This window comes from Astatotilapia calliptera, chromosome 7, assembly GCF_900246225.1.
Source record: "Astatotilapia calliptera chromosome 7, fAstCal1.2, whole genome shotgun sequence".
Taxonomy (NCBI): domain Eukaryota; kingdom Metazoa; phylum Chordata; class Actinopteri; order Cichliformes; family Cichlidae; genus Astatotilapia; species Astatotilapia calliptera.
The window spans coordinates 39,697,580-39,710,728 of NC_039308.1; the positions used below are offsets into that span (position 1 = coordinate 39,697,580).

At 39.9% G+C, this 13,149-nt stretch overlaps 1 protein-coding gene across 2 annotated transcripts in view; it reads right to left on the reverse strand.

Moving 5' to 3' along the window:
* Positions 1-638: 638 nt before the first annotated feature.
* Positions 639-13,149, reverse strand: part of poc1b (POC1 centriolar protein B) — a 57,791-nt gene continuing 45,280 nt past the window's right edge. Inside the window, exons 11-12 of one of the 2 annotated variants that reach the window (XM_026174700.1) lie at positions 7,688-7,996; positions 4,082-4,942 (exon numbers count right to left, since the gene is read on the reverse strand). In XM_026174700.1, coding sequence (XP_026030485.1) covers positions 4,784-4,942; positions 7,688-7,996 — 468 coding nt within the window. In that variant the 3' untranslated portion in view covers positions 4,082-4,783. Of the gene's footprint in view, positions 1,673-4,081; positions 4,943-7,687; positions 7,997-13,149 lie in introns of those variants that run through there. The other variant, XM_026174701.1, reaches the window with a different exon arrangement.

Genomic DNA, 13,149 nt, shown 5'->3' on the forward strand with positions numbered 1-13,149 from the left:
TGTTTTTTTTTTCTTTCGTTTTCTGGGAAGTCAAAAAAAAAAAAAGCTGAGTTTGAGATTAGCCTGATAAGGCAACTGTGAGGTATTCAGGGTCTTCGTCTCAAATTATGATTCCTGTACTTTACAATGTTGAAAAAAATCTTCCTTCGCACTGCCAGAAAGTAGATCTAACTAAATGATGTTAGTCCTGTGTTTTTACAGTCATGCACACACAATATTGAGATTAAGGTTGCATTTGGAAGTCATAGCTTTTTTAAATAGATGAAAACAAACGTTCTAAGCTGAAATATTCCTATAAAGTTTACTTCTTTTAACTTTGCATTATCAGCTATTTAAGAGAGCTGTTCCTTTTTTTAGCTGCACAATGTGTTTACAGGCAGAAAAAAAAGAAGACAACTCCTGTTTAGCAGTTAAATTGAAAGTCTTAACCCAATCTGTGCAAGCAGGAAGCCTTAGGAAGTGCTTAAGACTTGATTATTATGTTTTTCTCTCAAAAACAGCCATAAGAGCTTTCATTATAATTGCATTGTAAAAGCACTGCTGAAATAGTCACCTGTATTAAATATGGGATAAAAATATGTCATGTAAGCACAACTATTTAGGATTCGATACACGCTGTGCCCAGGATACAGGAAGTCTGAGGAGAAACAAATTCCATTTTATTGGCACACAAAGGGATGGAAAAGGCTGAACCTTGTGTACATGCATCTGCGCTTCTCGTAAGTGAAAAAGAGGAACAGGAAGGCTAAAAGACAGACGGAGAGAAACTTAGCTTAGGGATCAAATGACAACAAACAGATCTACAGGTTGCTTTGAACCTTCTCAGTGCGGAAGTAAACTGTTTTTTTTTTCTTCTGAGCTCTCTTTTTTCATTACGTTTCTTTTTGCCCCCCTTTCTACCGGAGATAAGCTTTAACATGCTAAACCCTGTAAAAACAGGCCTAAGTGTTTAAGCTGAGACCATTCTGCAAAGATATCCTAATTTGTGATGCTGCATCAAGCTGCTGTAGTGTGTGGCACAGGGGGGAGATTCCTAGTTGCATGGCAGAGTTAGACTGCAAATACACATGGCCTTGTTTAAAAAGATGACGGCCCCAAAGGTTGGAGCTCACACTGGAATTACTTTTATAATCAAATTTTACTTGTGGCTTTATTTCCATCATTCCAAAGTCTCTGTTGTGACCTCCAGCGTAAGCAACCACTTAAGATAACTTCTTTGCGTATCTGTGTTGCCAAGACATATTCCCAAATATTTATGATTCCTTATAAATAAAATAATGAAAATAAACAATTAGTTAAGGTCAGTTCAGAGAATCTTTTCAACACTGTTTTTAAAAACATTTTTTTCATCTTCCTACCAGCAACATGTGTCCTCATTTTTAGATGCTGAACCAAAGGCAGTGATTAAGGGCTGTACAAGTGTCACATCATACAGTAAATGAAGTAGCATGAATATCTTTCTGTGCATGTGCATCTTAAATAAAGTACAATCAGTAACTGTTAAAGCCATATGATGAGACCAGTGAGAGCCAGTACTATACTGCAACTTAATAGGCGTGGGTGGAGGGCCCCCTTCTCCCCCGCAGTCTTTCTTCTTTTTCCCCTCCTTTCTCTTTTTTTTCTGGCCTCCATTTATCACCTCATCCACCTCGCATGGGTTACCATGGAATGTCTGAAAAGACAATCCCATGTTTTTTTTAGAAATGGTGTAGGAGCAGTAAAATAATAAGAGAAGTTGTTCAGTTGGGCACTAAAGGCGTTTGCTTTCCAGCTTGTGCTGGGTTTGGGGCAACAAGCAGGTTTACCAGGTAAAATAATATTACATGAAAAAAGGTTTGTGGCAAAGATTAGCATCTGAAAACAGAAGTTATTTTAACAGCAGGGCATATTTTAAAGCAAAAACAGAATTATCTTCTTGACATTCTTGAAAAACCTGTGAAACACAGGTTTTCACACATTTGATCTGTTAAACTGCAGGAGAATTTTAAAAACTTTGTTCAACTTTGTGTTTTATTGATTTTTCTTAATGTTAAAGAAAATAAGTGAAGTGAAAACTGTATGTTAGCTGTTTCTTAATGTCAGCTTTCAGTGCTGTAAACTTAACGCCTCTGTTGTGCTGGGGTTGACAGTTTATCTCTTAAATTCTGCACAAATAAAGACACCAGCTTTTTTCTATTTTTCTTTTGGGGATTTGGGTTGACAGAACCTTAAAAAGATCAAATCTGAAGGATAAAGATTTACATCCCCGTTTTAAATGAGCTTTACATCCTTTTTTTCTTGACCGGCCACCATATTTACAGCAGACAAAGAAGAGCAGATAAGGCTCATTTAATAATATAGTCAATACTGGTTTGACAAGTCCTTCAAATAGGCATCAGAGCATTGCTTCCGCAAATAATTCCATGTTTAATTAACTGAAGGACATATGCGTACACACACACAATCATCATTCAGTAGTAAACTGTGACCGTGCAATTGCCTGGTGGCAAGTCCGGTTGTTACAGCTCCTTCCTCAATATAAACAGGAAGCCCCTCCTCTAGGAAGCTATTAACATGTTATGGGATCATGTTCACAATGCACTAACAACACACACAGCGCTTATGCTCACTGTAAAGCAAGTTCTGTGTGCACTTAACGAGATCTAAGTGGAAGTGAAGGGGGAAGCTGGTCATTAAATGTTTGCATGTGAGTCTCCTGCTTCAGTGCACAAAAGATTTTGTGACTGCGTTTGTTGGTTTGTGTGTTTTCACTTATACAAAGTAATGAGAGTTGCAGGCTGTGAGAGCAAATTTTAGCAAAGTGAAGTCATTTTCATCAGCCCTCTGGTTCAGTTTAGAGTTACATTCAGTGTTAGGCATCTGTTTAAGACCTAATGCATTTCAAAGGAATCACCACTCAAGAGCCACTTTCTTGCAGTTCAGGAGCTCTTGATCATATTTCACCGTCTTCATTTTCCATTTTTAGCCGTCATGAAACTGAAGATTATTTTAAGGGACTTAAACATTCATCTTCTTGATGAATCACACACTTTTCACAAATGTGTCAGTGAAGGAGATCGGTGAGTGTATAAATAGGGATTTTTACTGGTGAGTGCAAAAGGACATTTGAGAAATTTACAGGTGGATAAGTACTGAGCAAACCTGGAAGATTTTTCATGTAGAAGTCATTTTACTTCAGATTTCATCAGCACCTATGATACAACAGGATTGAACAACAGGATTTTGACCACTGCAACACTTCACTGTGCTTCAGGTAAAGTGGACCTGGGTTTCTCAGCAGCCTGAACCGCGTTATGTAACTGGAAAGGAGAACAAGGAGCAGGAGGATGAACACCAATGAAGCCAAAGAGGAAGCAAAGGATGTGGTGGAGGGAGCAAATGGCAGCCTCTGATAGCTCCCTCTTTGTGTGGCTTTTTTTTTTTTTTTTTACTGCTTCCTCCCGTCCCAGCCGCATCGCTCACCGCATGGCCTCCGCTGGAACAACATAAACAGCTAGAGACCATAGACTGGGCGAGAGCAAGCCAGAACATTTCAGGCACAGTGGCACATAGAAACAAAATACAGGAAGGGCTTGCTGAACTGAAAGTAAATTATTTTTCAGATACAAGGTTAAAATTGATTAATTATGAGTATATTAATTCAAAAACTTTCAATAAGAAAATACTAACAAAAAATCTTACTGGTTACATATAAATTATTGCTATTTAATATTTGGTAGTACTACGAATGCATGTAGTTGACAAGCCGGAAAGTTCTTAAGTGGCATACTTTTTGAACAGTATGACTGTGTACAGTCTATAGCTGGTAAATATACATTTTAGTCAAGCTGTTAAAGATGTCTTGTGAAATTATATACTAATCCACCAATAGGCCAAATATCCCAGCTTTCCACTAACAATTGAATGCACCATGCATTTGAGGACTTGTTGCTAAGACAGTAAAGAATCAGCACAAATGTATCATCCATAGAGACATATCAAGTGCACCTACATTTCATGATGAAAACGAGAGGAACGATTAAAAAAAGAAGTATGCACGGGAAGCATTTTTGAAAGTGAAACAATCAGTTTCTTTGACACATTTAAAATGTGCATCTAAACATTTATAGACTTTTATTTGCCTATGGAAAACAGTTTAACACATATCCCAACTGTCGGATATTTGAGTGGAGATTCAACTCAAAATTGAGCACATCATGTTATATTTTGGTCATCTCAGTTTTTATTTTTGACCATTTTGAGGTTCTCTCAGTACAAGGCTGTCTCCTTTTGTCTGGATACAGTAAGTAATAACCAATTAGTACACCCTGTTGCACTATCTATTCATAAAAATTAAATTTATATTACATGTATTTTAGGAAAAATGCACACAACTTGGGGTTTAAAATGGCATGGCATAGCATTTACAATCAAAACAGATGTTATTCTTGAAGCAGTGAACTGCTAAAACACCTGCAAATGAACAGGTAAATACACACAGCAGACAAGCACTTTTTTTTTTTTTTTTTAATACATATATATATTCAGCTGCAGCTCTTCTGTGCAGCTGGATGTCTTTAAGAGGTACCGAAAGGCATGGAAAAACTATGTTGGTACTACACACGTACAAGCACGCAGTCAGACACAAACTCACTGCAACCACTGATCGAATCCTGATTGACCTATGAGAAAGACCACCATGGAGGGCATTTAAATTGACACACACATCTGGCAATCTGGGGGCTTAGCAGAACAACACACTTCATGTCTTTGTGCTGCTGTCTGAGACGAGGCAAAGTTGTCCTCAAGTGGAATGAACAGAAGATTCATCTGTCCCTTCACTCTCTGTCCTCCGCCTCGTTCTAGATGCTCGCAGGTCTTTCAGAATCTGAGACTGATGGCTTAGACACTCCTTCAACTTGTCCTCAGTCAGGGTGAGACGCTCTTCCAGCACTGAAACAGTCTGCATGAGGTGAAGCGGTGGGGGTGGGAAAGCATGATAATTACAGAGAAGTCAGAGAATAATTATACATGTAGAAACTAAGCAGAGCAAAGTTCAGTCTGAAATCAATCCTTTCCCAATGTAGAAAAAAACAAAACAAAACACAAAAGTAAATGAGAAATCGTCATGGCTTTCAAATTATCATCATTATTATTATTATTCATTTTGGCCTTGATGCATGAGATAGTCGAGATAGTAGAGACAGCAGAAGTGATTTAAATTTAAATATTTATATTACAAAGATTATTTAATAGTTCATTAGGTGTCATTTGTTTCTGGGAATCAGAAAATGCACCAAATATTTCTTATAGATGATAATGTCTGTGAAACAAAGTACATTCAGCAGCACATTTTTTATTTCTGGAGACAATTCTCATAAAACTGCAGAACTGAAAATGTGTTCAATTTTTTTCTTCTCTGTCTGCAAATGTCATAAAACATAAAATGAGGAAATGTCTCTGTCCATCTAATGGTGACACTTCTCAAACAGACAAAGAAGTGGGCAGCTAAATCAAATATTCTCACTCCACCGTTTGCTTTTCTTTACCTTTTATTAGACCTGTGCAACATAGCAATGTTGAATAGTAAACAACCTGATGCTGGGCTTAAACACTTCAGAGGGAAAAAATTGTCCTCCTTCAATGTTTTTCCACTGCTGTCGATATTGTGAGTTGATATACAGTGGGGCAAAAAAGTATTTAGTCAGCCACCGATTGTGCAAGTTCCCCCACCTAAAATGATGACAGAGGTCAGTAATTTGCACCAGAGGTACACTTCAACTGTGAGAGACAGAATGTGAAAAAAAAAATCCATGAATCCACATGGTAGGATTTGTAAAGAATTTATTCGTAAATCAGGGTGGAAAATAAGTATTTGGTCAATAACAAAAATACAACTCAATACTTTGTAACATAACCTTTGTTGGCAATAACAGAGGTCAAACGTTTACTATAGGTCTTTACCAGGTTTGCACACACAGTAGCTGGTATTTTGGCCCATTCCTCCATGCAGATCTTCTCGAGAGCAGTGATGTTTTGGGGCTGTCGCCGAGCAACACGGACTTTCAACTCCCGCCACAGATTTTCTATGGGGTTGAGGTCTGGAGACTGGCTAGGCCACTCCAGGACTTTCAAATGCTTCTTACGGAGCCACTCCTTTGTTGCCCGGGCGGTGTGTTTTGGATCATTGTCATGTTGGAAGACCCAGCCTCGTTTCATCTTCAAAGTTCTCACTGATGGAAGGAGGTTTTGGCTCAAAATCTCACGATACATGGCCCCATTCATTCTGTCCTCAACACGGATCAGTCGTCCTGTCCCCTTGGCAGAAAAACAGCCCCATAGCATGATGTTTCCACCCCCGTGCTTCACAGTAGGTATGGTGTTCTTGGGATGCAACTCAGTATTCTTCGTCCTCCAAACACGACGAGTTGAGTTTATACCAAAAAGTTCTACTTTGGTTTCATCTGACCACATGACATTCTCCCAATCCTCTGCTGTATCATCCATGTGCTCTCTGGCAAACTTCAGACGGGCCTGGACATGCACTGGCTTCAGCAAATCAAATCAAATCACTTTTATTGTCACATCACATGTGCAGGCACACTGGCACAGCACATGCGAGTGAAATTCTTGTGTGCGAGCCCCACAAGCAACAGAGATGTGCAAACACAACAACACAAACGAGCAAAATACAAGAATGGCCAACCTGAAACTAATAAATATATGTACAATATATAATAGTGTATGCATTTCTGGATGTGTATACTAAATATTTTCCTACGTGTGTGTGTGTGTGTGTGTGTGTGTGTGTGTGTGTGTGTGTGTATACACATTTTTACAAATTAAATAGTAAAAAAAAAAATAATAATAATAATAATAATAAAATATATAAAATATACAGAGTTGAATATGTGCAAAACAAGTGGCATTTATATACAGTGTGGAGTGCATAACAGAACACGTTTGGCACTGCGGGATTTGATTCCCTGCCGTTGTAGTGTGTTACTGATGGTGACCTTTGTTACTTTGGTCCCAGCTCTCTGCAGGTCATTCACCAGGTCCCCCCGTGTGGTTCTGGGATCTTTGCTCACCGTTCTCATGATCATTTTGACCCCACGGGATGAGATCTTGCGTGGAGCCCCAGATCGAGGGAGATTATCAGTGGTCTTGTATGTCTTCCATTTTCTGATGATTGCTCCCACAGTTGATTTTTTCACACCAAGCTGCTTGCCTATTGTAGATTCACTCTTCCCAGTCTGGTGCAGGTCTACAATACTTTTCCTGGTGTCCTTCGAAAGCTCTTTGGTCTTGGCCATGGCGGAGTTTGGAGTCTGACTGTTTGAGGCTGTGGACAGGTGTCTTTTAAACAGATGATGAGTTCAAACAGGTGCCATTCATACAGGTAACGAGTGGGGGACAGAAAAGCTTCTTACAGAAGACGTTACAGGTCTGTGAGAGCCAGAGATTTTCCTTGTTTGAGGTGACCAAATACTTATTTTCCACCCTAATTTACAAATAAATTCTTTACAAATCCTACCATGTGAATTCATGGATTTTTTTTTTCACATTCTGTCTCTCACAGTTGAAGTGTACCTCTGGTGCAAATTACTGACCTCTGTCATCATTTTGAGTGGGGGAACTTGCACAATCGGTGGCTGACTAAATACTTTTTTGCCCCACTGTATATAAGCTTTGCCTGATAACTGACCTGTGTGAGAATATCCAGCTGTTGAACAATGTGCCGCAGGGTAGAGCTCACACTTGATGGATGACCAGAGAGAACTTCCAGTGGGTGTGTCTGCGACATCTCTACTTCTTCCTCTCGTCTTCCTTTTCCTTCTTTTCTGTTAGCCCTCGTTTCATTCTCAGCAGTCGATTCTGCCCTACTTGCACTTCCACCCTCGATCCATCCGTCCAGTCTTGAATTGGCAACATGACATTCTGGCAAACCGTTATAGTGGTGACTGTTAGCAGCAGCAGACTGCATGGGTGTCAAGCGGGGCCAACTGTTTAAGAGCTGGAGATGAAAGCAGGAGAAAACGCAAACTGTGTGGATATTGTTTTGTTCCATTTATGTTCCAAATGCACTGTATCACACGAGAAACCCATTTTAAATCAAATCACTCATTGTGACTCTCTGACATTTAATTCAGAACAGGCCACTGAAAACAAAGAACTCTTAAAAAATACAAGGTGTTTCCAAGTGCTTGCTTCAGCATCCTGCTGGAACAGCAAAGGAGTCAGAAAGAAATAGAAAACAGTAGAAGAAACATCTGAATGACGTTAAATGTCAAACTGTTAAAGGAATTAAAGTTTCAGTTTGCAGTGAAATGACTGATTAAGTCACTTTTATTTTTAAGTCTGACATGTAAGCTGAAATCTACCTGATTAAAAAAAAAATAAAAAAAATAGGTTCAGGCTGAAATGAAAGTCTTGAAAAATAAAGGCTCGGCCTCCTGTAACTAATTTCATGTGGGAAATTAATTTTTAAGTTGAGAGTTGATAAGATACCTTTGTATCACTCAATCCTCATAGTAAGAATAAAGTTCAACCAGACAAAAGTTTGTGGCACAGGGGATGGTTTAACATTAGTTACAGTGGGCCTTATCTGGGATGCATCAGCGCACTCAAAGAATACTATAAATCATGTCAGAATTACATTCTCTTCCATTATCTGACATCATACACAACGTGCCAAAAGGAGTGCTCTTTCAAGCAAATTAACATTTGGTCTTCGTTAGTCTTGGCAGTCCATGGAGCAGCTTCCCCCCCTTATTTTTGTCTTTTCCAAACACTGTTGGTACCTGGCATCTTCTTAATGACGCTGAACTCATGGCAGAAATCAACTGGAATATGAATTGAAGTATTGGATGTTACCAAAGTATCAACTGGAGTTTAATTGTAACTACTTTTTGAACTTAAAGTTCTACTATACTAGTAGATTACCGTGTTTGAAATATACATGTATCAAACAGTGACAGAAAGAATACATCAGAGGCTTTCATGATCCTGGATGATATGCAATCATAATACATAACACTATGCAGAGATAGCCAACATGCTTGCTATCTCACTGTTCTGTCAGTGAAGGAGGCCTTGAGCCTGTTGCAACTTGGCAGACTGAAGTAGGTGGATGACTCACACTACTGGATTACTGACTGAAAGGCAGACTTTGTGACCGCCTGACTACCTTGCTAGCTAAAGACAAGTTCATAGGCTGTTTGCACTGAAGAGCTACAGATACAGAGCAAAGCAGAAAAAAAACTATTTTGTATTTAATGCGACCTTTGATTTTGTATGCAATGTTTGTTTGTTTTTCCTTTCACAAGAAGAACATAACAAGGGAAAGTGAACAATGGAACAATGAGAGAGAGAAAAGAAGGGGGGGGGGGGTCATTATATTCAGTGTAATCAGAGTTAGAGACAGTGCATTCATTACAGCAGAGGCATTTAACACAGTAGCTATACAGCAGATAAATATCTATTCTAAAGAACCAATCATTGCTCAAGGGCAACTATCCTAACTTTTAGGAGGTCGGGATTCAAACTAGCATGTTTTAGTTTTCAAAAGCTTTTGCTTAAAAACCACCATAGCTCCGTAACCTCTTTCCAAACATTACTGTAATTCTGCAGATCACATGCCTTAAGGGGCTAGCAGTGACATTTAGTAACATCAAGTGATGACGGGCAAAATAGCCTGAAGTGAAGTGGGCAGGTCCCTAGTTACAAAATTCAGACGCAAACAACTGAAGCAAATACCAATTAGAACGAAGGATTATGTTAATTTGCCTCGTAACAATGAACCATCAGTGACCCGGGGCAAGCGAATTGTTTCCTGTTTGGATGATTATTCCATTATTTTTCAATAAATCAACTAATTTTAAATAAAATGTCCATACCTCAATCCATATTCTGAATCACTTATCTAGTTCAAGGTCACAGGGGGAATGAAGCCTATCCTACAAGTCACAAAGAAGAGGCTGATGTTACACCGTCAACAAGTTGCCAGTCTAACACAGGGCTTTAAAAAACAAACAAACAAAACACAACAACAACAACAACAACAACAACCAATAGTTAAAGTTAAGTTCACTCCACAACTAAAACTACAGCAGTGGCATCTTAAAACTGTTTGGTCTTGACAACCAACAGCTTTGGCTAAATAAATATATGAACTGATTTGTTGTTGGTCCAAACAGTTATGTTGTAGAATGGTTATTGCTTAGCCAATCACATTATAATAAAAGAAAAACAATAATCCAGACAAAAATGATGAGAAGTTAAATTGTACTCAATAATAATGTGATGCATGGGTTGCACCAAAGAGAACAAAAGGAGGGGGACGGGGAAGGCAAGGGGATAAATGAGAGATGTTTTAGGAAGATCAAGACAGGCAGGAAGAGGAGGGTTAAGAGGAGGAGGAGGATGTCACACATTCCTAGCCTAATGCATGGAGCAATCGATTCCGGCTTACTTCCTGCATACTGTCCTCACTTCAAAGAGAGTATGGGGACGCAGGAGAGGGTGGAGGGAAGAGAGGAAGAATATACCAGGATGTCTAAAGAAAGAGAGGGTGGGTTAGGATCGACTGCTGGGAGGAGGTGAACATAGCTGTCAGTGTGTGGATGGTGAGTCTCGTGGAGTCTTGAACACCTTTTCACTCCTCGTTGATACATCTTGTCAACATCTGCTCAGGTCATTTACAGTTAACATCCCTCCACCCCCTCCCCCACCAGGCAGTTTGGATACAATTAACGTTTAACAGGCAAGGCACTCCAGTGTGCCAGTCAAAAAACACACACACACACGCACACACACACAGGAAATTTCTTCTAACTATAATTTGTTAGAAGCATGTTAAAAGATGGTGCACGGCATTATCAGGTATATAAAAGATATACAAAATCACGGAAACATGGATTGTTTAATGTAGAGGGGTCAGTGGAGCTAAAAACTCACAGTTTACGATAAGGATAATTTCAGAGATTAAATCGTGTCTAATACGCTTTATGTCAGAGGTCAGTCATGGCAGGAATGTTGCAACAGTTCTGCTGGCAGTGTTTTTTGTTTGATAGGAGTAGCTGGTTGGGTTTGGTTGGTTGAGCCAAGCAGAGCAGGGGAAAAACTAGACACTATGATAATGAGGTGGCAGACTGTGTGAGCTGAGTGTGCTCAAGTGTTGATAGGAAGGCAAGAATATCAACACAGCCTGTACTCAAAGTACATGTGCTTGTCCAATCTATGAAGTGCTTCCTAATTTGGCCACAGTTTACTCCACAAGTAATGAGATGCAATATAAAAGACACAAATGTGAGTGTCTAATGGCAAACCAGCACTATTAAATGCTAATCATTGATTATTCAACGATATTGTTGATAACTTGACTGCAGCAGATTTACTTAAAAAGGGAAGTTCATTAGAACCACAATCCAGGTTAAAATGCTAACGGCGGCTGTGATGTTTACGATCAAAAGGATCCCCAGGAGAAAACAGATCACAAATAGCCTCACCTCCGCTTCTAAATCAAATCACAGATGTCTGATCAAAAACATCATTTCCATGAGCACCAGAATTAGCTGCGCTCTCTATTGTTGGCAGGAAACCTCGGGCATTGTGACCCTTGTATAACAAGCCATTTGATCTTAATTGGAGGGCGTCTCTGATGTTCCTGCCCTTACCACTTGTGAAGCCACACGCGCATCTTCAAAACCTGCCTGATGTTTATTAATTAACATGGAAAATCCTCCTTATGAAGTAGGTAGGCAAAGGGTTCACCAAAGCGGCACTGTAATTGTTTTACCAATATTCAATCCACCAGACAGTTTCATAATAGCTGGAAAAGCACTAGCTAACCTCTTCCTCATTAAGGCTCACTGCTGCATCGTCATCACACAGATGCAGGCATTTACACCTGCTGTTAAGGCGCAAGAAGCCGCTGCGTTACTCTCCTAAACGATAAGTGAAGCCACTCAGATAATATCGCAGCAAATGCACGGATACGGAGGAGAAGACAAAACCAGAAGCCAAGACACTGAAAACATGATTTTTTTAAAGAACTTTGGGGAAAACAAACAAACAAAAAAAAACAAACAAAAAAACAACAACACTTGACAAACAGTTGCAACATCTCCCTCTGTGTCTGTCTCTAAGATGGTGGTAAAAACTGGCATAATCTTACACTCGTGTCTTCAATCCAGGTATGACAGGGGTTGCCGCAAAAATTCCCCCCCAAAAAACCAAGGAGGCGCACAACTGGCTGACGTGCCACAAAGATTGTGTCTCATGACACATGGATGTGAAAATTGTCAGGCAAGACCAGCGATGGACGAGCATAAAAACAACATTAGGATCCCGTTTGGTTCATGGCTCCATTCTTCAAATTTGCCAAGCATGACACATTCACTGGCATTAGTGCGCCTAACATCAATGCTGAATTTGTTGCACACGCATCAAGTTTTACAAGAGTTTCAACATCATCTGCATCTCTCTCATTAGTTTACGACTGCTGTTTTGCATGTACACACTCTCGGTACTATATATTAGGGCTGGGCGATATATCGAGTTTTTTAAAAATATCGATATATTTTCATACGAGATATAAGATGTGACAATATCATTTATATCGATATAGTCTGTTACGTTATAATTATACTTGTGGAGCCGCAGGTTTGCCTCTCTTTCGTCCACTTTTGTATCTACGCAACGTTACTCGGCCTCGCCTCTCCTTCACTGAACCCAACTCCCCCTCCCCCATAACTTCACCTGCAGGCAATGACAAGATGAAAGCGGAAAATCTCCGTTAGCGAGTTACCGTGCGTGGGGCTGGACGGCGTCAACATGTTAGCGAGCTAACCGCGCTAACGAGCTAACCGCGCTAACGACATGCAGCCCGGAGGGGCTGCACGGCCTAAAATCCTTTCCTTTTCTCAAAAATCGACAGTGCGCCTTATGTATGAATTCTGGTTGTGCTTACTGACCGCGAACCGATTTTATGTGGTACACAGCGCTCAGCAATCTGTCAAAAAATGTTTTAATATGACTTTGCTAAGCTACGGAGCTGCACCGCTTGATGGATTGTCGGAGGATTACGGCTACCGAGGAGGAGCCTCGCGGAGTGATACGTACTGTGTGTGTATAAGGACCACAAATGGCACCTGTTCAGAGACGTGG